General features: G+C 40.4%; 1 protein-coding gene across 2 annotated transcripts in view; it reads left to right on the top strand.

Annotated features, from left to right (window-relative positions):
* SIDT1 (SID1 transmembrane family member 1) overlaps positions 1–26,454 on the top strand; it is a 74,149-nt gene that overhangs the window by 41,437 nt on the left and 6,258 nt on the right. Inside the window, exons 14-24 of one of the 2 annotated variants that reach the window (XM_070935319.1) lie at positions 1,486–1,552; positions 8,074–8,147; positions 8,992–9,115; positions 10,119–10,236; positions 11,460–11,596; positions 12,834–12,939; positions 15,037–15,051; positions 16,189–16,265; positions 20,943–20,989; positions 25,411–25,516; positions 26,234–26,344. In XM_070935319.1, the coding sequence (XP_070791420.1) occupies positions 1,486–1,552; positions 8,074–8,147; positions 8,992–9,115; positions 10,119–10,236; positions 11,460–11,596; positions 12,834–12,939; positions 15,037–15,051; positions 16,189–16,265; positions 20,943–20,989; positions 25,411–25,516; positions 26,234–26,344 (982 nt within the window). The remainder of the gene's footprint in view (positions 1–1,485; positions 1,553–8,073; positions 8,148–8,991; positions 9,116–10,118; positions 10,237–11,459; positions 11,597–12,833; positions 12,940–15,036; positions 15,052–16,188; positions 16,266–20,942; positions 20,990–25,410; positions 25,517–26,233; positions 26,345–26,454) is intronic. The other variant, XM_070935318.1, reaches the window with a different exon arrangement.

Genomic DNA, 26,454 nt, shown 5'->3' with positions numbered 1-26,454 from the left:
ATTTCAGAAATTTGCACTGATTCACCTAGAAGAGAAGTAGGTTTCATTGTTTGTTTCTGGGGTGAGTGCCCAGAATGGGCAGACTTTATACTGAGGTAACAGGGACCTGAGCTTTAGAGGCAATGACCACAGCACTTTGCATAGTAACCAGAAATCTAGTGGCAGCTAATGCAACACCTCAATATGAATGTTAGCCCTTTAGGCCTGGTCAGGAGTGATTGGAACATTATTTTATTGATTTAGGCCAATGTTTCTTAAATTGTAGCCCAAGGACCCCTGAGCATCCCACAAGACATCTCGGAGATCCATGAAATCAAATCATTTGCTAGATATTAAAGATGTTAGCAAAAATTGAAAAAGTGACAATTTTCATCATTTTTTTTAATTGTTAAAAAGTAGGATTTCTACATGAAAAATATTTCAGTATTTTATAGGTTTAATATTGTTATTTTTACACAATGTACAAGGCATCCATTGTAATTTTTAATATGGTAAATATCAAGAAATATAACACATGCAAAAAAAACCTCTTTTGGGGTCCTCCATCATTTTTAAAAGTGGGAAGAACTCCTGAGAGCAAAAAGATTCAGAAACTGATGTAGACTATAGCAGGGGTCTCCAACCTTGGCAACTTGAAGACTTGTGGACTTCAACTCCTAGAATTCAACTCTGGGAGTTGAAGTCCACAAGTCTTCAAGTTGCCAAGGTTGGAGATCCCTGGACTATAGTAACAGAGACTTCAGTCCCTGACAAGATTTTCTCTTTGTTACCTTCTTCCTTACTTTTCATACCCCAGAGAATTAACACAGAGACACTCTGGATTTCTAATGTTTTCATCATTTCCTAGCCTTAAAAACATGTTTTGCTAACTGATTACTGCACAGTTTTTCCAAGGTTGTTTCTGTGGCTCTCAGTATGTGCTACTCTGCTGAATTGATCCAAGCAGATGAGTGCATTTTGAATAGTCCAAATAGTTTTTAGAAGTAGATCCAAATAAAATATTTTTTTCCAGTCTAGTCTCCAAATGCAGAAAAGCCCTGTTTGTTTCCTATTCAAATGCTAATGAGGTCTGACCCTGCTTAGTTTTTTGAGAGTCATTGTAATTAACAGTAGTAGGAGTAATCATTATTATTGTCCTTGCTTCTGATACTTATATATACATACAGGCATATATTTCACATAAGCATTTATTTGGGGCAGTTTGACTTCAGCTGGAATTTTAACTTTAAGTTAACAGCTTTAGAAATATGGGTGTTTTTTAAAACCATGATTTGTGTTTTTATGTATCTATCTTTTTCTCTACCCTTTTCCTATTGCTGAGGGGGCTCATCTTAAATTCTGGATCACCTTGGCATTTATAGTCATGTTAACTCTATGTTTGGTCTAAGTAATTAATTTTTGCTTTATTTACTCTAATGAGACCATTTATTAAAGTTAAATGGAAACACACACATTAATTTAAATTCGATGCTTTATATTCTGTAGGAACATCATCACAATTGCTGTTTTCTATGCCTTACCTGTGGTCCAGTTGGTGATCACATACCAAACGGTGAGTTCCTGTGGCTTTTCAACACAAATTAAGCCTCCAGGCTAATATATTTTCCTACTTTTTACTCCCCAGCCCTATTTGCTTTGCAAACTGTTTTTAGGTTCAGTTCCAGTTATTTACTTTTTAGCTTTTATAGTGGTGCCATGTACTGCTGAGAGCAGTCATCTCATTCTTAGATAAAGTGCATTAAAAGGAGATAACAAACAGCAGGCACATTTCGTCCAAGCCTGCATGTGAATGCCTATTACCTCAAGAGCATTTTATTTTAGTCTGTTTATTTTAGTGATTAGTAAAATCTGTGTTTTATTTGACCTCTTACAGAATAGAATAGAACAGAACAGAACAGAACAGAACAGAACAGAACAGAACAGAACAGAACAGAATTATTTATTGGCCAAGTGTGATTGGACACACAAGGAATTTGTCTTTGATGCATATGCTCTCAGTGTACATAAAAAGACAAGATTCACTCGTCAAGAATCACAGGGCACAACACCCAGGGACAGTCATACGGTACAATAAGCAATCAAATCATACTAGGAAACAATATAAATATAAATCGCAAGGATACAAGCAACAAAGTTACAGTCATGCAGTCACAAGTGGGAGGAGATGGGCGACCGGAACAATGAGAAGACCAATAACAATAGTAATGCAGCCTAATGTGAATAGTTTGACAGTGTTGAGGGAATTATTTGTTTAGCAGAATGATGGCGTTTGGGAAAAAACTATTCCTGTATCTAGTTGTCTTGGTGTGCAGTGCTCTATAGTGTCACTTTGAGGGTAGGAGTTGAAATAATTTATGTCCAGGATGCAAGGTGTCTGTAAATATTTTCACAGCCCTCTTTTTGATTTGTGCAGTATACAGGTCCTCAATGGAAGGCAGGTTGGTAGTAATTGGTTTTTTACAGAAATGAAGTATCAAAACAAAATGAGTTGAAAGCTGCAATATTACTGATTGTCAAATCTGCAATGCTCCTTTCTCCTTTATTAATCTGGGTTTAACGTAAAAGACACTCAACCAAGTTAAACAACCATCATCAAATTTCTTGGTAACCAATTTCTGCTTGGTCCCTAACACTCAAGAAAATCCTAGCAGAGGGCCCTATTATGGAGAGTTTTTGCTTCTTACTTATTGTTATGGGGGTTGAAAGTATGGCAGGGAGTTAGACTAGAAGATTGTATGGTTCCTTCCAGCCCTATGATTCTAGAAGAGGCTGATTATACCCTACCTGTGGTAGAATCTGATTTTGAGTTGAGGGGAGGAGAGAAATGGCTGAGTAGCCATGAGTCCCTTGTGGGGAGGAAGAGACTGAAGGGTGACCCTCTCTAAAACTTCACAGTATTTAGTGGTTATACAGTAGATGCTATAATAATAATAATAATAATAATAATAATAATAATAATAATAATAATAATAATAATAATAATAATAATAACAATAACAATTATTATTATTATTATTATTATTATTATTATTATTATTATTATTATTATTATTATTATTATTATATTATTTCTATACCGCCCTTCTCCCGAAGGACTCAGGGCGGTGTACAGCCTATTTAAAAACACAGACAAAACAGCAATATAAAATTTAAAATAATTAAATAAATTGGCTCAGATTTAAAACCCCAAAAAATTTAAATACCCCAATTTAAAACTATTATGTTGATAGTCCGGCCTGGCGGAACAACAGGGTCTTCAGTGCGCAGCGAAACACCCGGAGGTCGGAGATCTTACGAATTTCCGGGGGCAGTTCGTTCCACAGGGCTGGGGCTCCCACAGAGAAGGCCCTCCCCCTGGGTGTCGCCAGCCGACATAACTTGGCCGATGGCACCCGGAGGAGACCCTCTCTGTGGGAGCGAACTGGTCGGTGGGAGGCTATTGGTGGCAGAAGACGGTCTCGGAGGTACCCGGGTCCTATGCCATGGAACGCTTTAAAGGTGGTAACCAACACCTTGAATCGCACCCGGAAGACCACTGGGAGCCAGTGCAGCTCGCGCAGGAGGGGCGTCACATGGACACAACGGGTTGCGCCCATAACCACCCACGCGGCCGCATTCTGGAGCAGTTGGAGCCTCCGAGTGCTCTTCAAGGGGAGCCCCATGTAGAGAGCATTACAATAGTCCAACCGGGAAGTAATAAGGGCATGAGTGACCGTGCGCAGGGCGTCCCGATCCAGAAAGGGCTGCAACTGGTGAATCAGGCGAACCTGATAAAAGGCCCCCCTGGCCACGGCCATCATATGCTCTTCTAAAGACAGCTGCGCGTCCAGGAGGACACCCAGATTGCGAGCCCTCTCCATGGGGGGCAAAGATTCACCCCCAATAGTCCGCGAAGGCACCTGCTGACTATATCGGGGCGCCGGAAGCCACAGCCACTCGGTCTTGGAGGGGTTGAGTCTGAGCCTGTTCCTCCCCATCCAGACCCGCACGGCCTCCAGGCAGCGAGACATCACATCAAGGGCATCGTTGGGGTGGTCTGGGGTGGAGATGTACAGCTGAGTATCATCAGCGTACAGATGGCACTTCACCCCAAAACCACGGATGATCTCACCCAGCGGCTTCACATAAATGTTGAACAGGAGGGGCGAGAGGACCGACCCTTGCGGCACTCCCCATGCGAGACGCCTCGAGGTCGACCTCTGTCCCCCTGCCAACACGAACTGCGAGCGTTCGGAAAGGAAGGAGGAGAACCACCGCAAAACGGTGCCCCCTATTCCTAACCCCCTCAATCGCTGCAGCATGATACCATGGTCGATGGTATCAAAAGCCGCTGAGAGATCTAATAGGACTAGGACAGAGGAGCAACCCCTGTCCCGAGCCCTCCAGAGATCATCCACCAACGTGACCAATGCCGTTTCTGTGCTGTACCCCTGCCTGAAGCCCGACTGGTACGGGTCTAGATAGATAGCTTCATCCAGGTGCCGGGGAAGTTGTCGTGCCACCACGCTCTCAACAACCTTCGCCACAAAACGAATGTTGGAGACTGGACGATAGTTGGCTAATTCAGCCGGGTCCAGGGAAGGCTTCTTGAGGAGGGGCCTCACTACCGCCTCTTTCAAGGCAGCAGGAAAGGCACCCTCACTCAGAGAAGCACCTATAATCCCCTGGAGCCAGCCTCGTGTAACCTCCCGGGAGGCCAGTACCAACCAGGAGGGACACGGGTCCAATAAACACGTGGCGGCACTAATCTTACCCAGAACCCTGTCCACATCCTTGGGAGTCACAGGATCAAACTCTCCCAGATAACATTCTCAAGACCTGCCCCGGTCTCCTCCCGTGGACTCATCCAATCGGAGTCCAAGCCATCCCGAATCCGAGCGACTTTATCGTGCAGGAATTGCACAAAATCCTCAGCACGACCCTGCAAGGGATCTTCCCGCACTCCCCCCCGAAGAAGGGAGTGGGTCACCCTAAACAGGGCGGCTGGGTGGTTCTCTGCAGATGCGATAAGAGCGGAAAAATGGTTAGATTTTGCCGCTTTTATCGCCACTAGGTAGGTCTTGATATAAGACCTCACCTGTGTCCGGTCGGAATCGGATTGACTAGTCCTCCAAATACTCTCTAGGCGTCTTTTCCAGTGCTTCATCTCTCTCAGCTCCTCGGAGAACCAAGGAGCTAATTGAGATCGGCATCGGGTCAGAGGCCGTAAAGGCACGATGCGGTCCAAAGCTCCAGCAGCCGCCCTCTCCCAGGCGGCCACCAGCTCTTCAGTCGAGTCGTGTGTTAGAGTCTCAGGAAACGGCCCAAGCTCCGTCAGGAACCTTTCGGGATCCATCAGGCGCCTGGGACGGAACCATCTGGTCGGTTCCATCTCGCTGCGGCGGGGGCAGGCGGTAGGAAAGTCTAGTTGAAGGAGTGAATGATCTGTCCATGACAAGGGTTTAATATCTAGGTCCCCTCTACCAAGATCATTCAACCACTGACCAGAGATAAAAATCAAGTCCAGAGTGTGTCCTCCTATGTGAGTGGGGCCTTGAACTAACTGGGTCAGGTCCAAGGCCGTCATGGAAGCCATGAACTCCCGAGCCACCTCTGACGCCTCACCCGCAGATGGAAGGTTGAAATCCCCCATGACAATAAGTCTGGGGGTATCGACCGCCACCCTGGCAATGACGTCGAGTAGCTCGGGCAGGGTCGCTGCCACGTGGCAGGGAGCCAGGTACGTAGTCAGCAAACCCATCTGCACCTCACGGCCCCACTTCACACAAAGGGACTCACATCCGGCTATCTGAGGAACAATGGTCTCCCTCGGACAGAGACTCTCCCTAATGATCACCGCCACTCCCCCACCCCTCCCCTGAGCCCTTGGCTGATGAAATGCACGGAAACCTGGCGGGCACATCTCGACGAGGGGGACCCCCCCTCTTGGCCCAACCAGGTCTCCGTAATACCTGCCAGGTCTGCACCCCCCTCCAAAATAAGATCACAGATGAGGGGGGCTTTATTAACCACCGACCTGGCATTACATAATATCAGCCGCGGACCCTGGGCCTGAGGCTCTACACAGCCCAGGACACGAGTCACGCATTGGGGGCCGGAGTGCGCAATCGCTCGGAGACAGCGTGTGCGCACCCCTGACACTTGATATGACCCCCTGTGCCCGTCATCCCTACCCCTCCCACTCATTATTTCAATTACACAGCCCTTTCTATCGTCCCCCTGCCCCCCGGTTAAATTTCCTTTCGCGACCCCTCTGCTGCAGCTAATCGACCCATCATCCTGCGCAGTCGCTATCTGGACCCCCCCAGGTCCAATTTTACAACCCCCACCCGTCCTCCCGGGTCCCCTTAAAATTTTCCTTAAAAATTTAGCTAAAAAACCCCTCAACCCCCTCTTTGCTGCATGCCATCTCTCGGGGTCCCAAAGCCCATCATCAAGATAGGCCCTCGATAACGTGGAGGGCCAGGCCTGCGAGAGTGGGGAGTCTCGCAGCGCAAGAAGGTCGGTTTTTTGGAGCATCAACGGAACCAAAGATGGGAAAAGAAAGGCCAGTCCGGGAATCTATCATAGTCCAAGGGATAACTGAGCATAAAAGGTCACAAAATATCCATTTATAGGGCTGGACTCCACTGTCTTCTCACGACAGGGAGAGGGTCCAATGTTCTTTTTCTCCAACGAAGGCTAATGGCCAACCATCCTCTCACAACGGCTGGTCCCGTTACGAAGTTAACAGGAGCAATGTTCTATCCTCTCCGTTGGGATGTGGAAAATCCCTCAGTCTGGCAAGATCCCTATCTATCGGCAAGCAACAATAAACATATCACTCTGATCAGCTCATCCTGGTTGTCATTCCTGGTTGTTTGCACCTGATCCATGCCTTCCATGTGATCTCCTTGCTAGGGCCACTGGAACTGGAAAATATCCACAACTTGATGTGTAATGCTTGGCTTCCTCCCACTCTGACTTCCAATTTCTCCCAGCAAATTCCTTCTACTTCTGCTTGCCTTAGTATTCAAGCTTTCTAATTGAAGTCCAATAGAGACGTAAAAAGAGGGAGGAGAGGGGAAAGAAACCAATTATGCATCTCCTTGTCTTGATGGTAAGGACACAAAGTAGTAGAGAGCATTGTGGCTCCAAATGAATATTTCCTATATATAGATAATAGGAAGAGAAATGATATTTCTGTTCCTTCATGAAAAAATAGAATGTATGTGCATAGGAAATAGAAATGCATTGTTGTACTGGAAGGGGAAAAAAGAAACCTAAGATGGAACAGAAATAACACTGGTCAACAAAGATTTTGCTTCCTGAACCCTTTTGGGTGTATTTTACAGATTTCTGGCTGCTAATTGTGAAAATAATCTGTAATTTAATCTATCACATACCATTCTACAAAAATCTTCTGTTTTTACACAATGGCAATGTACACCCTTCAGTACCTGTTGGCTGTGCTGCACTCATGAAAGAAACATACCAAACCATGGAACCAGTGGTGGGTTTCTACCAGTTCGCCCCAGTTTGGGCGAACTGGTAGTGGCGGCGGTGGGAGGCTCTACCCACCGCCCGGACATCATCACAGATGCTCTGCGCATGCAGAGAAAGTTCTGCGCATGTGCAGAAGCGCTGCATGCGAGTGAAGCAAGCGCACACACGGTTACAGTTCTGAACTGGTAGCGAAGGTAAGTGGAACCCATTACTGCATGGAACTGTTGTTGAAGTACATCCAGTACACCAAATACAACTAGAATATTTGTGAAGATCTAAAAGTAGTGGCTCTGCTGCTTGGAATGAAACTATTGCTTGTTTTTCTTCTCTTGGCTGTTCATTGCAAGGGGGGTGGTTTCTACTTACCTTTACTACCGGTTCACAGCAGGAGGACATGTGTGTATGCGCAGATCAAATATGATGTCAGGGTGGGTGGGCAGAGCCTCCCACCATTTTTACTACTGGTTCTCAAGAACCGGACAGAACCGGGAGCAACAGCCCACTGGTTCATTGTCTTAGCTGAGATGTGCAATGAATACAAGTAAAACTTTATGCCGGGTTGTTGTTTTTTCTCCTTCCACTTTTTAGGTGGTGAATGTAACTGGAAATCAGGACATCTGTTATTACAACTTCCTTTGTGCTCATCCGCTGGGAGTCCTGAGGTGTGCATGAGGATCATTCCCAATTTGTGGCTTGGGTTTTAATTTGAGTTTCTTTTTGTGTAATTGGGAAATGGGGATGGACATTTTCTGAGGGGTAAGTGGTTTGCAATGAATATAATTTTTTTGCATGAAGTTTAATGTTCATAGACTTGTAGAATATAAGGATTGGAATGCATCTCTAGTCCAGCTCTCTGCTCAGTCCTGAATCCGTTATTACAGCAATATTAATTGCAGATTAATAATATCATTTAATAAAAACAGAATAAAATCCCGTAAAAGGAATGCTAACAAAATCAAAAACCAAGTACCAAGAATCAAGAACCTCTGACTTTACTATTTTTAACTTGAATTGAAGGAATTTGACACACATGAGTAAAGGCAAGTTACATGTGCAGTTAGTGGGTGGGGGAAAAATTTCCAGGTCTGGTAGCAGTCATAGATGGCAAACGTAGTCCTGGATTCCATTCCCCAAAGGTACCCCTGATAGTAATATTTTTGGGGAAATACTGGAAATTGGAATAGAGGACAACTATATTTCTTCCCCAAGTTCTTGATTATGAAAAAGACTTCAGATGGTTGCACCTGGGTTTGCATGTCTGGGGTCTGAGGTGACAGATTATTTCATTTTCCTTACTTTTCCTCACAGTGTTAGTCAAACAAAGCCAGTGTTATCACTGCTGGTTTCACAGTCTTGCAAAAGACAGCTTTGCACATGGGATTAGGATGACCCTTGGAAATAAACAGAAAAAAAATACTATTTTACATAGTTGCATTCCCTTACAATTATTTTATATGCTCAGTTCCAGAGACAAATATATTATATGGCTTTTTTGCTTTTCTGCAGTGCTTTCAACAACATCCTGAGCAACATTGGCCACATGCTACTGGGCGTCCTTTTCCTGTTGATTGTGTTGTGCAGAGACCTTCTCCATCGGCGTTCCTTGGAAATGAAAGACACCTGTGCAATGGTATACTCCCTACTTTCTTGCTGGGTAAAGGTGGCATTGTGGACACTGGTATAAAGTGCCTCTGTCTTTCTGGTTCTTATAATGCCAGTGAAGCCAAGGATTTTGCTAAAGGAAAGAACCCTTTCTGTTATCTTTCCTTCATAGAGCTATGCCTTTGGGCAGACTCCAATCTCATGATTATTTTACAAAACTTTTGTTTAAGAATCAAGCAATTGAATTTAAAAGACCTGGCATTTGTGTTGGGGAAGGTGTTTAATTTTCCACTCAGAGAATCTTGCTCAAAATTATTTTCCCTAAATTCTTTTCTCTCAGTGAGAGGAGATCTCTGAATGGCTTTCTCTGCACTTCACTTGCCTTCAAACTGTTCAGTCCTCTAGAAAGTTTGTGTGGGGAAAAGGCTGAACATGAGAGCAACTAGTGAGAATTTTGGGGAAGCCAAGACAGAGTTGCAAAGAAACCCCAGAGAAGAAAGAGAGGCTGAATATGGGCAAGGAGGGGGTAACTACAGAGAGCATGGGAGGGCAGGTGGTAAGCAAGACTGCAAGAAGTACAGTGATCACATTTTCTTAGAAAATATAAATGACAAACCTGAAACTGTAGCAAATCTGAAAGAGGTTCTTAAGGATAAAAAACTTGTTTAGATTCGTAATTTTGCTTTACAAAGGGCAAAATGAAGAAAATCTGTACAAAAACGCATATTTGAATAAAAATATCTACAATCAAATAGTAAATTTATTTTAAGAAGGCAATTCACCTTTCATATTTTTCACATGGAAGTAAAAGACCACATCAAGTGGTACCATTTATATGGTAAAGTGTGGTCCACCTTCTTCAATTAGTTATTTGTTAATAATTTTAGCTGCTGTTGATTGGGTTTTAATTGTTTTATCTATTCTTTTAATTAATTGTTTTACCTGTTCTGAATGAAAAAACTGAAAGATAAGTTATAATTATGATTATAATATAGTGCTTGGTTCTTCTTCTGTCTTCTCTTACCTTCAAGGAATATGGGATCCCTAAGCATTTTGGCCTCTTCTATGCCATGGGTGTCGCTTTAATGATGGAAGGTGTCCTCAGTGCTTGCTACCACGTCTGTCCAAACTACACTAATTTCCAGTTTGGTAAGTGGAGGGCTTTTTCCAGTCAAGACCTGTCAAAGCCTTCTGGCCTTTTGAACAGGTTGGGTTTAGTGGCCTCTCAAGATTTTAGAAAAAGTAAAGCAAAACAGGAGGTGTCAGTTTCTAACATTTCATCACTGTGTTAAGTTTGCACGCTATAAGCCTGAAAAAACAGCTTTTTTGTTTTTTTCTGAAAACTAGTATTATATGAGATGTTCAGTTGACATAACAATGTTGAATAAGTGCCTTCATTCACAGAACAAACTGTAACACAAACAAACTCTCCATTTTAGATTTATATATTGTGCAAACACAGCTTATGTATGTAATTTTTTTCTGGAGGAGGGAAAGTACAGGTAATCCTCAATTTACAACTATTATGATGGAATTCTTTCATAAATCATGATGGTCATAAGTCAAGGCACCCATGTGACCAGACCTAATTTTTATAGTATTCTTTAAGCAAGTATCTCAGTCATTAAGTAAATGTGTCAGTAAGTAAACACTGTGGTTATTAAGTGAACCAGTGGATTCCTAGGGATGCTTTTTGCCAGAAACCGACCAAAAAGGCCAAAAAAGGGCAAGTAATTGTTGTAAGTCATAAATGCTGCAACTGGCAATAAAGGTGAGCTGGTTGCTAAGCACCCAAATGCAGTCATATGACATGTGTATGTATTGTGTGTGTACATGCGTGCAGCCATCAGAACTCCAGAAATAGGTCATAAGTAATTTTTGGTGGGTCTGGTTATTAAGTGAGGACTACTTGTATTTTAAAATTGCTGTCTGCCCTCTTGATTTTAACAGACTAATTGAGTAAGATACATAAAATTGTGCTGTTACCAATTCTAAAAAACAATTATAAATATACAAGAACAAAATGTGTTTTTATATAATATCTGGTTTTCTACTGCAACTAAGAGGTCTTGAGGTTCCTCTGCTGGCTGTTGGTTTGAAAAATTAGTTCTCCATACCTTTGGTCATTAGTTCCCATGGTCTTTATGCTACAATCAAAAGGGCTTAGAAGTCTTGCTCTGAAATTAACATTGCAATCGGGAGAATGGGTTTTATTTTATTATCTGGCCTCATACTAGCAATCTCAGCTCTCTACAACAACAGTTCTTTTAATGATTAATATTATTAGTTAGTAGTTGGTCTAGAGTGATAGTTATCTCTTTAATGTTAACAGAAGTAACCACGATAAGAACTGTTTTCTTTTCTTTTGGCAGACACCTCTTTCATGTATATGATTGCAGGATTGTGTATGCTAAAACTATATCAGACTCGCCACCCCGACATCAACGCCAGTGCTTACTCAGCCTATGCATCCTTTGCAGTGGTTATTTGCCTTGCTGTACTTGGAGTGGTAGGATTGTGTCTTATTGCGTTATTGTATATAGAGTCATGGGCAAGTAAGGCAGAACTTCTGAAAAATATCTCTTCTGTGGACTCTCATGAACTTAAACTTCCATTGATACCAAATAGTAAAAAACAGCAGCTATAGATCAGTGGTGAAATCCAAAATTTTTCCCTATCGGCTTGGTGGGTGTGGCTTGGTGGTCATGTGACTGGGTGGGTGGGCGTGGCCAACTCAATGTCACCCCCACCCAGTCACATAACCCCCCCCCAGCCACATCTGCCCAGGTTTTGTGGCTCCTGGTGTTTTCTGTGGGAAATGGGTCATGTGACTGGGTGGGAATGGCCAACTTGATTGGTCTCACCCTTAGGAAATTTCTTCTCAGTCCAACTCACAATAAAATAGCTTAATAAAATAGCACTGTTCCAATATTTAGAATAGAATAGAATAGAATAGAATAGAATAGAATAGAATAGAATAGAATAGAATAGAATAGAATAGAATAGAATAGAATAGAATAGAATAGAATAGAATAGAATAGAATAACAGAGTTGGAAAGGACCTCGGAGGTCTTCTAGTCCAACCCCCTGCTTAGGCAGGAATCCCTACACCTCTTCAGACAAATGATTATCCACTCTCTTCTTAAAAACTTCCAGTGTTGGAGCATTTACAACTTCTGGAGGCAACTTGTTCCACTGATTAATTGTTCTGTCAGGAAATTTGAGAGGCTCCTACAAAAATGAGGGAGTCAATCTATTTTCCAAAGCACCAAAAGGCACAACAAGAAACAATGGATGGAAACTAACCAAAGAGAAGCAACCTAGGACTAAGGAGAAATTTCCTAAGGGTGAGACCAATCAACCAATGCAGTAGCTTGCATTCAGAAGTTGTGGGTGCTCCATCACTAGAGGCTTTCAAAAAGTGTGAGGGAAGTACAACTCATTGCCTTAATAAAATAATCAAAAGTTGCATCTATATTTAGTTTGCATTTAGATTTTTGGAAATGCAATTTGAGTATGATTACATGAAAATATAAATCAGACAATTATCTATTCCCATCCCTATTCTACAGCTGCATTATTAAATTACTATTATATTGGTATGTCTTTCCAATTTTTTCTGATCACCAAACTTAGTTTAAGTTGGAAAAAGTTCACTATAAAGTCTTTAATTTTTTTTTATTTGAAAGCCAGTATACAGTACTTGTGTCTGATATTGGGATAACTATTTATTTATTCCTTCCAAGGTTTTTGGGAAAAATGTGTGGTTTTGGGTCCTCTTCTCCATCATCCATGTTGTGGCCTCTCTTGGTCTTAGCACCCAGATTTACTACATGGGTCGTTTTAAGATAGGTAAGTTTTACTTGGAAGTAAATTTAATTAAAATCCAGTTATTTAAGGATTTTAGCCCAAACACTGTTGAATAGCAGGTACAGTAGTTTTATATTTTGGAGAGTCTGCTGCAAAAGCAATATACTTAGCAGAGTATAAATTTTGTAAGACATTAGAGATTTGCCAAATTGATTAACATAATCATCTGTGGATATATGTTGGTATATATATATATATATATGTTTTCTCAGGTTTTCGCGGGTGTTTGTATGTAGATCTTTGGTTATTCGGGTCTTGTCCCACGTAAAATTGAAGGTTTCTTGGCGACGTTTCGACGAAGTCTCATTCGTCATCTTCAGGCTGGTGTTCTCGGCTTCGTGCTCCTGGAAGCACGAAGCCGAGAACACCAGCCTGAAGATGACGAATGAGACTTCGTCGAAACGTCACCAAGAAACCTTCAATTTTACGTGGGACAAGACCCGAATAACCAAAGACCTACATATATATATATATATATATATATATATGTGTGTGTGTGTGTGTGTGTGTGTGTGTGTGTATGTATATATGTGTGTGTGTATACACACACACACACACACACACACACACACAGAGTAGTAACAAACAAACACACAAACCGGTAGTAAAGGTAAGTACAACCCACCCCTTGTGTGTACAAGGGGTGGGTTGTACTTACCTTTACTATCGGTTTGCAACGGGGCCGCGTGCGCGGTTGGTGCATGCATTTCCTTCACAATGGCTATCACATCAGTTAATGATTCCCATTGCTTCACGAAAGCTTTTAAACTGATCTCTTGACCATGATTTGGTGAGTATGTCAACTGCTATCTCCCCTGTGGGTTAATACTTGTGCCCATCCTGGAATGCATCTTGCACTTGATGGTACTTGGTATCATTGCGCTTTGTACATGGAATCAAAAATGCAATTTTTGTTGTCCTCAACTATAATTCAACTTATCTATCTCAAAGTCCAATATTTGTTTGGGTAGCCAAGTTATTTTTTGGCAAAGTAGTGCTGTAGATACACATATATATTGAGATAAAATGTTACAGATGCAGATACATAATTCTGTGATTGAGAGAACAACTATAAACTGCTTTTTGCTAATCTATCTTTCCACATAGTAAAACAAGTTTTTGGATGGATTTTTCTATCATTTATAACTCCATGTGAGCTGCTAGTCTGGAATTATTGTCCATATGTAATGTTAATTTTCAATCTGCAATTCTCCTTAAGTATCTTTCTACTATCTTGACTCCATCCAGTCTTCCTTTGTTGATGCTTATACTTGCCTGCATAGTCTCCCTATTACTGTTGTAGTTTCTGGCATAGTGACTATTTAGTAGCTAACTACTAAAACCCTGGAAGTCCATTCTGAAGAGAAAGTGAGCCGAGTAAGTAGCTGAAGTACAGAGGTCAGAGTCAGAAGTGAATAAGGAGACAGATTAAAGCCTTGAGAATATATGTCTAACCAATAGAAAGCATTTACATAGAGACATGCAAAGTAAGTCTTTTTGACAGGAAAAGAAAAACGGAATTCCTAACTACCTCTGCATCTACTACCTGTAATTATTAATAGGTTATAAGTTCAGAAAGCCAATGCATTCAAACAGATGGGATATGAGAATGAGCTTTACTCTTTCTTACTGTTGTTTTTTTTCTCTGATGGATTACATTTGTTTCTTAATCTTGGCAACTTTAAGATGCCAATTCTCCTGCCAGCCAGGCTGAGAAATAGAACAAAGAATCCATGTTGACATTTTTATGCATTACCTAATACTGATCCATTAAAGGATTGCATATGTATTTATTTGTTTTGTGTACTGAAAGCAACAGTTACTTTTCAGCAGGTAGTGCTTTTCACAGGGAGCATAGAACTTGTTATTGTGTATGTATGTACATTTTATTTATTTATTTATTTATTTGTTCAACTTGTATGCCGCCTTTCTCTGAATATTCAAGGTGGTTTACAATGCATTTTGGTTGGCAAGCATTTGAGGACACCTCCTAGCTGCTTTACACTCCCTTGCTGTGTCAATATATTCTTCTCACAAGCATTTCCCCCCGCTTTTCTTTTCTGCTTCACTTGGAACCAGATGTCTCTGATCCAGGTAACTAGCATTTGGGGTTAAGCCTTCCCCCTTGGACTAAGCAAAAAAGGACTTTGGCAGCAAGACTAAGAACCATACTCATTTTTCTGGATTTTTCTGGAAAAGTCAATAGCTTCAATCCCCAATGCCTTCTGAATAGATATTGTAAAACAAACCAGATGGCATAACTACTCTATTATTTCTCAAGAATGCTGGTTGTTGGAGATGGTATAAAAAGCTATCTTTTCCTCTAAGAATCATTGCTACCATTACCCAAGTCTCTGAATAGATGGTTGTGTCAGCTGGTGGTGCCTTCACTATGCCATGCTCCAAGTCCCTGCCAGGAAGCAACTTTGACCTTCAAGTCTTTTCAATGGTTAACTAAAGATACCATCATTCTATATGACGCAGCTTCCCTACAATTTTTTTTGGTAGGATGCTTTTTAAAATCAGGCCCTATGGAAGCATTTTATAAAAACATATCCGCCAGTAAGTTTGCTGAAAGTCGCATTCAAATTATTGCTCTACTATAGTAGAAATGAGCAAGTTACAGGAAGCAGTAGAATTAACTTCCTTTTTGTATTTCTTCAGCCTCAGAGAATGTAAAAGACCAGGCTGATAGTATGATAATTTTAGGTCGGACTGAAGTGTTACTTAGAAGTACCCTACTTCTAAATTTAGATGATTAAGGGGTGAAATGAGTAAATAAATTCTTGCAAAGGTTTGTCATGTAGCAAACAAATTGGGAAAAACTATATTCCTTGAAAGTTGGTATTTTTGCTGCTAATTTTTAGCTATATATTCTGGAAGTGCTCTGGAAGCACTGTGAAAGGACTGTTAGGCCTATAGCCTGTCATTACCAATCTATAATTGAGATTACAATAATCTACAAAAATCCTTTCTTAATAACCTCAAAATTTCCTAGCTTACAGCTGCCTAATAATAGTATAAAAAGTCATATTTTTATCAGTAGTGTTAAAATAACGGGTAGTCAAGGGTCCTTTGTCCTTTTCTGAAAATCAAATATTTTCCAATAGATTCCAATCCACTTTGTGCCAACTCTTGCTTCTCAGACCTGGGTTATATATTTGCTCCAACATGATCTCAGTCAAATGCTGATTGCCATATTTTAATTCCCTTTGTTGTTTTCTGCCATAGACCTTGGGGTTTTTCGACGTATAGCTATAGTATTGTACACAGATTATATACAACAATGCAGCCGACCCATGTACATGGTAAGTACATCCTCAGTCCCTTGAAGCTATAGTTTAAATAAACACAATGGTCTTATTTGCCACTGCAATAGTAATCTATTTTCTAGTAATATATTGTCTTCTGTAGACAAACTACAGATGAATTCCACTTGGAATTCTTTTTCCTGGTTTCGTATGAGGATGCACCTACTCAGAACTACCATCTAGAACTTTCTGTGCTTGACAAGATTCTTAGTGGGAGACCCACTCTCCCCTATCCACAGATAGTCCTCAAAAGCTGACCATTCATTCAGAGACCATTTGAAGTTCAGCCACTGAACAAATGGTACTTACACCCAGTCCCTGAAGTTATGATCACTGCAGTTACCCCCACATCACATGATATATGAGTGTGTCGCAGATGTTCACACTTATGACCTCAAAGGTACTTCACTTCCTCCACCCACCTCTCTCCCCCACCTCTGCTCTTTTGGCCTCCCTACACAGTGGCACTCCTCAGCTGGGGTGGTGGCACTGAGGTTGATGTAGAAGCCTGGTGGCTTCAGCAGTCAATCCTGGGCCTCTCAACCCAAGTTCCACTGCCACCAGGGAGTGTTGCCTGGTCCATGCCACATCCGGCCATCCAGTGCCATAGCACCAAGCTTCAGGTGCTCTCACCACCCTCTATTCCACTTAACCTGCTGGCCTGCTCCCTAGCACACCACTGGTCATGCCAGCCTACCAGCCATGTCACCCTATGCTCTGCTTGTCCTGCCAGTCTTGCTGTTTCCAACTGACCTTTGCCATCTTCCTCCTGCTGCTGACAAGGTATGCCCAGCCAGGATCTATGTGAGGCAGCTGCTGACCATACATTCATGAGAATGGCCCACACTATTTGAAGAATGATAGACCCTATTTGGAGAACGCCACATGAAGCCTTGGGAAGAAGGCTTGACAGTAATTGCCTAGCATAGGGCCAAACTGGGTGTTCCCGTCAGCAGTGAAAGGAAGACTGAAGGTCAGTTAAAGATACATTACCCCGTTCTCCTTGAATAATTATTATGTAATTAAATTACCAAATGGTAGATTTTTGGTTTAACATATCCTAACAGAGATAGTAACTTCCCCTTAAATGTTTTGAAGCAAAGACTGGGAAAACATTTCTCAGATATCTTTTAATCTGGATTCAGGATTGGAGTCATATGGAATAGAGAGCTCCTTATGATTTTTTATAAGTTTTTGTAGCTTAATTCCTGCATTCAGATAACCAAACTACTCTGGATGATGATGATAATAATAATAATAATAATAATAATAATAATAATAATAATAATAATAATAATAATAATAATAATAATAATAATAATTTTATTTCTATACCGCCCTTCTCCCGAAGGACTCAGGGCGGTGTACAGCCAATTTAAAAACACAAGACACAACAATAATTAAAAATTAAAATAATTAAATAGATTTGGCCGATTTAAAACCCCAAAAATTAAAATACCCCAATTTAAAATTATTATATTGACAGCCCTGCCTGGCGGAACAACAGGGTCTTCAGTGCGCAGCGGAACACCCGGAGGTCGGAGATCTTACGTATTTCCGGGGGCAGTTCATTCCACAGGGTTGGGGCTCCCACAGAGAAGGCCCTCCCCCTGGGTGTCGCCAGCCGACATAACTTGGCTGATGGCACCCTGAGGAGACCCTCTCTGTGGGAACGGACTGGTCGGTGGGAGGCTATTGGTGGCAGAAGACGGTCTCGAAGGTACCCGGGTCCTGTGCCATGGAGCGCTTTAAAGGTGGTAACCAACACCTTGAATCACACCTGGAAGACCACTGGGAGCCAGTGCAGCTCGCGCAGGAGGGGTGTCACGCGGGCACAACGGGTTGCGCCCATAACCACCCACGCGGCCGCATTCTGGACCAGCTGGAGCCTCCGAGTGCTCTTCAAGGGGAGCCCCATGTAGAGAGCATTACAATAGTCCAGCCGGGAGGTGACAAGGGCATGAGTGACCGTGCGCAAGGCATCCCGGTCCAGAAAGGGCTGCAACTGGCGGATCAGGCGAACCTGATAAAAGCCCCCCCTGGCCACGGCCGTCATATGCTCTTCTAAAGACAGCCGTGCGTCCAGGAGGACACCCAGATTGCGAGCCCTCTCTGTGGGGGGCAAAGATTCACCCCCAATAGTCAGCGATGGCACCTGCTGACTATATCGGGACGCCGGTAGCCACAGCCACTCGGTCTTGGAAGGGTTGAGTCTGAGCCTGTTCCTCCCCATCCAGACCCGCACGGCCTCCAGGCAGCGAGACATCACATCAAGGGCATCGTTGGGGTGGTCTGGGGTGGAGATGTACAGCTGAGTATCATCAGCATACAGGTGACACTTCACCCCAAAACCACGGATGATCTCACCCAGCGGCTTCACATAAATGTTGAACACAAGAGGCGAGAGGACCGACCCTTGTGGCACTCCCCATGCGAGATGCCTCGAGGTCGACCTCTGCCCCCCTGCCAACACAAACTGCGAGCAGCCGGAGAGGAAGGAAGAGAACCACTGCAAAACGGTGCCCCCTACTCCTAACCCCTTCAACCGCTGCAGCATGATAGCATGGTCGATGGTATCAAAAGCCGCTGAGAGATCTAATAGGACTAGGACAGAGGAGCAACCCCTGTCCCGGGCCCTCCAGAGATCATCCACCAACGCGACCAATGCCGTTTCTGTGCTGTGCCCCTGCCTGAAGCCCGACTGGTACGGGTCTAGATAGATAGCTTCATCCAGGTGCCTGAGCAGTTGTCGTGCCACCACACTCTCAACAACCTTCGCCACAAAACGAAGGTTGGAGACCGGACGATAGTTAACTAATTCAGCCGGGTCCAGGGAAGGCTTCTTGAGGAGGGGCCTCACCACCGCCTCTTTCAAGGCGGCGGGAAAGGCACCCTCACTCAGAGAAGCAGTTATGATGAAGGGTGATCTGTGTTTGCATGGTATACATAGAATGCAACTTGAAATTTCTAAGTGATCAAACATGCTCTAAAAGCTTATAATGATGCTAAAGCAAATGCAAATGTATATCAGATATGCAACTTCACATTACAAGTATTAGCATTAGCATTAGATCCTCCCATGCTATGCAGCATATTGGGCAGCAAGGCCACTCCAGCATATTTAGTCTTGGGTGAGTGCTTCAGCAACTTCCTGTGTGATGTTTAGAGTCTTTAAGTCTTCCATGAACATTCTTCACCATGTATTTTAAGAGTGTCCTTTTGGTTGTTTGGCATGGATGAGGGGGTAGAGAGTGTCCATCTCATTGCCATCTTGGAGATTTGATCGTTCTCCATGTGGAGAAAATGATCTTCAAGCTGCAGTTTCTGCATGCGACAATGTTATGTAGTTTGCAGGAGAAAATATTACTTCATTAGTAATATGATCAAAATAGTGAATCGTTAGGATTCAGTGAAGGCATCTTTGTTGAAAGACGTCAAGTCTTTCTGATACTTGCTTAATACTTGCTGATGCCTTCCAAATCCTGCTGGCATAAATGGCTGTCAGGATCACTATAGAGATGAGCAAATGGAGTTTAAGTTTTAGTGATATAGATGACGAGGGCCAGATTTTATTCATCTTCTGGAAAACAGCTGTTGCTTTTCCAGTGCAGCATTTGATGTCTATCTCTGCATCACCATTTCAGGCGATTACTCGACCCAAATAGTTAAACCTTCCTACTTCCTCAAGTCACTGTGATCCAAATGTGATTCCCCATATCTGTGCAGTAGAACTCACATACATGTTCTTCGATTTCTTGGCACTTATCCTGAGGCCAATTTTGTCTGCATCTTTATCTAAGGCAGTCATCACTTGTAGTTTCGTCTCGTCTTCCTCATGTAGGACAATATCATCTGCAAAATCCAGGTTGCCAAGATGGTCTTGGTCAGAATAATGAATGCCTTTCCCAATGCGGGATTTTCATTGCAGAACATAGTTGAGGACCACAAGGAAGAGGAGTGGTGATAGAATACAGTCTTGTCTAAGTAGTAATTTTGAAGAAGTCCATATTCAGTCTTAATGCTTGATAGAAGGTATAAATCCGTAAAGATAGTAATGAAGACTTGGTAAACCATATAAATGTAAAATCTGCCAGAGAGATTTTCGGTGGACATGTCAAATGCTTTCTTAAAATCAATAAAGTTGATGGCCAGTGGTTGTCAATATTCAGTGCACTGTTCTGTATTTCATAAGGTGAAGATTGCTCACAGCAGGACCTTCCACATCAAAATCCAACTTGTTCTTCTCTCAGACTTTGGTATAGGGCACCTTGCAGCTGCCTAAGGAGAACTATGCAAAAAGTCTTTTCAGGCACTGAGAGGAGCGTAATGCCCCACCAGTTGGTGCATTCTTATTCTTGATCAGAACACAGGAGCTATTCCTTATTCCATTCAGTTCATTAGCAATGTAATAAAGAGTTTAGGAATCATTCTGATTTGTTGCTTCTTGCACCTCAGTGCCTTTCTGTTCCAGTCATTCTTTCTTGTCTTCCCAGCAATTTCTCTTCACCATCTGGTTGAGCTCTATACATTTCTGGTTTGATTTTTTTATTTAATCCACATAATTTTAAGTATGCTATTAATTATTTCCTGTTGAAAGCATTGGGATAAAACAGAAAAATGTTGCTATAATTTGATTTCAATTGTTCATTTTTGGTTATTCTTTCTCTTCTCTAGGACAGAATGATTTTGCTTGTTGTTGGGAACCTGGTTAATTGGTCTTTGTAAGTAGCAAATATGTGCTTATAAGTTTGTAGATTTATTTTGAACAATCAAGATACAAGTGTCTGTTGGAGAAGCTCTGTCTCTGAAATAGTGCTGCCTGCTATTTTTAAAACATTTTTTCAAGTTGGACAAATTATCTGATATTTAACAATTTCTTCCCATTCCTTTTCCCCACCCTGAAAATTCCAGAATTCTTTGAACAAATTTATTTTTTATTTTTTTAAAACACATAAGCATACAAAAATATTTTCAGAACGAGCCGTTGATCCGGTCATAAGTAGGTACAATTACTAATTTCTCTTTAACAAAAGATTTTCCCGAATACCCGCTAATTACCACAAAAAAAAAAAATTCCTAACATATCATTTTACACAGATCAATTACCTTCTATTATTTCACCACAAATCTTAATTTTCAAATAACACAACTTAATTTCTTCTAACATTATTGACATAAATTCTATCTGAAAAAAGAAAAAATTCTTAAAACCCATTACACTAATCTTAAAATCCTTAATTCAGTATCATTTCAATTTTTTTCCTTTTAACATGGATGGATATATCTTAAAGACATAAATCAACAAAATATTCATTCAGTATTTTAACTGTTAGCATTTATCATCTTCATTTTACTATTTGTCTCAGCTTAACCCTTTTAGTCATAACATAATCATTTTATTATTAGTATCAATTCCAGCATGGTCATCTTTTATTTCTAAAAGTTTATCCCAGTATATAATCTTCCTCTTAATCATCCTCTTTTGGCTGTTAATCACAGCATATACTTCTTAGGTTTTGCTGTTATTCTCAGTATAATCATCATATTTGCTGTCAATCCCAGCATAATTATTTTTATCTTTACTGTTATTCCCAGTATAATCATCTTGTTTTGCTGTCAAACCCAGCATTTATTTATATTTTACTGTTATACCCAGTATAATTCTCTGTTTTGCTGTCTATCCCAGCATAATCATCTTAGTTTGCTGCTTATCCCAGCATAATCACCCTTTTTTTAATTTTACCATCCATCAATATATTACTTGTTAATATTCAATCACATTGTCATTATCATCTTTATAACAATGTAACATTGAGGCTTAGTTCTTACTCCAAACCTTTCTTTATATAAATTAGTAAATTTCTTAATATATTCTATTCCTCTCATATTCTTACTTTTTTCTTTATTTCAGGTTTTACCATATTATATCAAATTCTTCTCATATTCATATTCATTTTTATTAATCTGTAAAAACCTCCTTTTTATTACTACTGTCCATCTATACATTGCTTTATTTTTGATCACATTATTTCTATATTCTTTTTTCCAGCTGTGTATATCATTCCTCATTTCCTTGTCTGTAACATATATTCCATTTCAGTTTCAATGATCACAATTTAATTCTCCATAAATCAATTTAGTTATTTTTCTTACTTCTATTGCCAACAAATCACATCAATTTTCTTCTTTTGTTCCTGCACCTTTTAAGTTCTTTAGTTCCTGCGCCAATTAGTCCATCATAAGAGTTCCATCATACTTTCCCTTTTTTTTTCAACAAAGTCAAATCATCTGCCGACAAAGAAAAAGCAGCTCTATCTCCAAAATCCCACTGTTGTTATCTGAAGTATTCACAATGTTCCCAAACAAAAGCCAGTTACAATGTTTCTTTTTAGACCAGGTGTCCCTCTACAATCCACAATTTCCTTTAGTCATGCAAATTGCCATTTTGTTTCAATTATATAACATTCCAGCCCAATTCTCTCCTTCTTCTGTGTTTTAAAAGTAATAATTCTACTTTATCTTCTGTTCTTTAAAAGTCTAATTCAAATTTTAAAGTTGTTCAATTTTGAACCAAGTCTCAATGTTTATTTTTCAAATTTAGTCTATTCAAATATCAATTTTCAGTCGGGTCTTTTTCTTTTCTTTTAAAAATTTCATCTTAAAATCTTCCATGCCCCTTAGCTCCACAGCTGCTAATTTAAGGCTAGGGGTCTTACAAAATAAAAAGCCATTACTCCAAACGTTGTTTCAAGCCTGGGTTGGTTGTCACTCACCCGTCTTCAAAGGCTTTTTCGCTTTCCTCCTGCACATCACTTGCCCGGTTTGTCCCAGCTTCACGGCAGCCACCATGGCGGCTGCCCCCCACCGCTGACTCACTGAGAGCTCCCTCCGACCTCCGAGGAACTTGCCTGTTTCTCTGGTCGTCTGAGATGCCTCTCCTCCATCCCCATCCCTGCAGGATGGTTCCGGTCCGAAGACCCATCAATGGCGATTCGGCAGCCGGGGTTTTCGCGGGGCTCATCAGAGCCCACTATTTTCCCGACTGTCTCACCACGACGTCAAACCGAAGTCTCAAAATTTCAGAATTCTCAATGTGATTATTGCAGCATAGGAACCAGACTTCATTAGGGAATAACTTGGTAACTATTAGAATGCATACTAGTTTCTTCCTTTCCCCATTCCCTCTATATTTCAGCCTTAAGTTTGATTTAGATTTCTGTGTCACTGCACACCCAGGGAATGTAGGTGTCTGTTGTTCAGAGACAGTTGCATTGTTATTGCATTTATACTTCTATGAATATTAATGTCCTGGCTAAGAGACACTCGAACAACAATGTGTCCTGCCTTTTGCCTGCTTCCCAACAAGAAATTAGTTAACCAACCAGTGTCTAGGGCACACACCTCCATGCAACACACATAGTTGAGATATGGAATCTACAACCTTCACCTTACCCATCAACTCCTTCATAGTGTAAGTATGTGTTGACAACTATGCACAGTTGTAGGCAAGTCCTAATCAAGCATAAAGGTGTTGCTATCTCCAGCAGGGACCAGGAACAGCATCTGCTTGAATAAGTCTAGTGACTCTGATTCAGGCTTGATTTAGACTTGCTTCTACAATGCCTGGAAGTCATGGTTAAAATCATTTGATTTCTGGAGCCATTTTTAATATATATTTATTATGTTTTATCAATGGGAATAAAATACAAAACAGAAAAAAATACATCCAACTGTAATACCAACAAAAAAAGAAAAAAAATGTGTACAAAAAAAGGAAAAAAAGAGAAAAAAATGACCCAAACATCCAACATTATATATATAAAAAAGCACCAAAAGCCCCCCCCCCGGTGGGCTGGATGTTGAAAAATAAAAAAATACCTGATAAATTCTCTCCTTATATAATGGGTCTGCAAATAGTTATAAATTTACAAGTGAGAGCAAAGTGAAACTTATGAAATCATCCTTTATTTAACAAGAAAAATATATTATATTATATTATTATATAAACAAATATTTCAGATGAGGAGGACTCTAGGTAATAAGCGAATCGACCCAGCATCTAATATATATAAAAAGTGAAAGAAGATTACACTAGTCTTCAAATTCCTCTGTTAACCATCTGTTATTGTATTTAACATGAAGAAAGTTCCAGTCTCTTATAAAGCTGCCTAGTCCATTATATCTAATCAAGGCAGTTAATTTTGCCATCTCTGCTAATTCAGTCAATTTTTAAAATCCATTCTTTAACAGTCAGCATCTCCTTTCCTTTCCAGCAAGTACAATCCTTGAGGCAGTCACCATGTAAAGAAATAGGGTCCCAAATTGTTTTTCGATTGATTTATCCATAATATCTAAAAGAAAAGCTTCAGGTTTTATTAATACTTGTTATCTTAAGTATTTTCTGCATTATCATTATAATGTTTATCCAGGATGTTTTCACATATTTGCAGGACCACCACGTATGATAAAATGTACCTGGATTTTGATTACATATCCATTACTTATTACAAGTCCCTCTATACATTTTTGCTAATCTATCTGGAATTAAATACTGATACATCATTTTAAAAAAAAATCTTTCAAAATAAAATTCAAAGTAAATTTTACTCCATTAGTCCATACATTCTCCTGTTTATTTAGCATTATATTATACCCAAAAATGTTTGGCTATTTCACCATGCAGTCTTTTACATATTTGTCTTCCAGGTTCATCTTGAGTAACATTTTATATGTAATTTAGCAATAAAGTGGTCATCGACAGAACATAAATTGATATCCAATTTGGTGAAAACAAAACGTTTTTATCAAGTTTAAATCTTTCAAAAATTCTGTAATTATTAAACCAGTCATAAACAAAACCTTTACTTACTAATTGTTATCTTGAAAACAAGAAACATTTCTAGAGCCATTTTTAATTGAACTAGTGGATTTATGGCAAGAAATTTTGACAAATGGGTGATCTTTGTTTGGTTTTCAGGTAGATCCAGATGCTTTACAACTATAATTAAAACAATTCATTAAAGCATAGTTATATTTTTCTGACTAGAAATTCATAGTTGTTCTAAACAAATTAATCTGGATCATCTTTGCATGGTTTTGTGCAACTGTCTTGGATTACATTGCCTTTATTCTTCTCTCTTAGTGCAATTTTTGGACTAGTATATCGGCCAAGGGATTTTGCTTCTTACATGCTTGGCATTTTTATCTGCAATCTTTTGCTATATCTTGCCTTCTATGTCATCATGAAGGTCAGTGGTTCTTACTACTTGTTAGTTAATGTTTTTTATTTTGCCAAACTTAGACTGCTTTGAAGGGGGAATTAGATTATTGTATGGTAGAATATGTTTGCTCAGTGCGCATCTTTCAGATATGTCCTTCAAGAGTTGACTACAAGTTTTTAAGCCTTTGGATAAGTGGCCTCAGTGAATATTATTAATTTATGATGAAGTTATTGTTAAGAGACAGAGACTACATATTTTGAATAATCAGAGTACATATGATCTATCTAAACTTGGAAAAGCACAAATCAACTATTATATTAAGTTAAATACATTCCACAACCTCAAACTTAAAGGGGAAAACACAATTTATCAAAGTTTACAATTATTGTGAGGCTCTTATATGGGAATACCAGGTGAAAAGAAGGAAGGCCCCATACTTCCAGTCAAAGATGATATTAGCTCCCTTCAAGGTATGAACTGCTGTCATTTTAGGATACCTGCACATTTTAGATTTCTAAGCAATGCTAAAAACATGGTAATATGGAAGAAATTCAGGCAGATTCCTCTTCCTTTCAACCAGACTGAGATTAGGCTGTCTTGAAAAGAAAGCTCTTCAAAGTTAGAGAAAACAAGACTGGCTTGAAGAGGAAAATGCTAGCTTTTCTTTTTAAAAAATTATTTCTCCCTTTTATGTGCATCTCATAGGAAATACCCATTCAAATATTATACTTTTTGTCTTTCCAGCTCCGCAGTTCAGAGAAGCTATTGCCTTTCCCCCTCTTTTGTATTGTGGCCACAGCTGTGGTTTGGGCTTCAGCTCTTTATTTCTTTTTCCAGAACCCCAGTAGCTGGGAGGTAGGTTCCTTCCTGTTTTCTTGCTCATATGGACAAAATTTCAGAATCAAAATTGGTTTGATTTAAAACTTTGGCCTCCTTCACTGTGACCTAATTTCTTATGCCAAGAT

This window comes from Pituophis catenifer, unplaced genomic scaffold, assembly GCF_029215685.1.
Source record: "Pituophis catenifer annectens isolate HBS135680 unplaced genomic scaffold, rPitCat1.0.hap2 SCAF_2, whole genome shotgun sequence".
Classification (NCBI taxonomy): domain Eukaryota; kingdom Metazoa; phylum Chordata; class Lepidosauria; order Squamata; family Colubridae; genus Pituophis; species Pituophis catenifer.
Note: the sequence above shows the minus strand (reverse complement) of the source record. Positions and strands in the feature narration are given on the sequence as shown.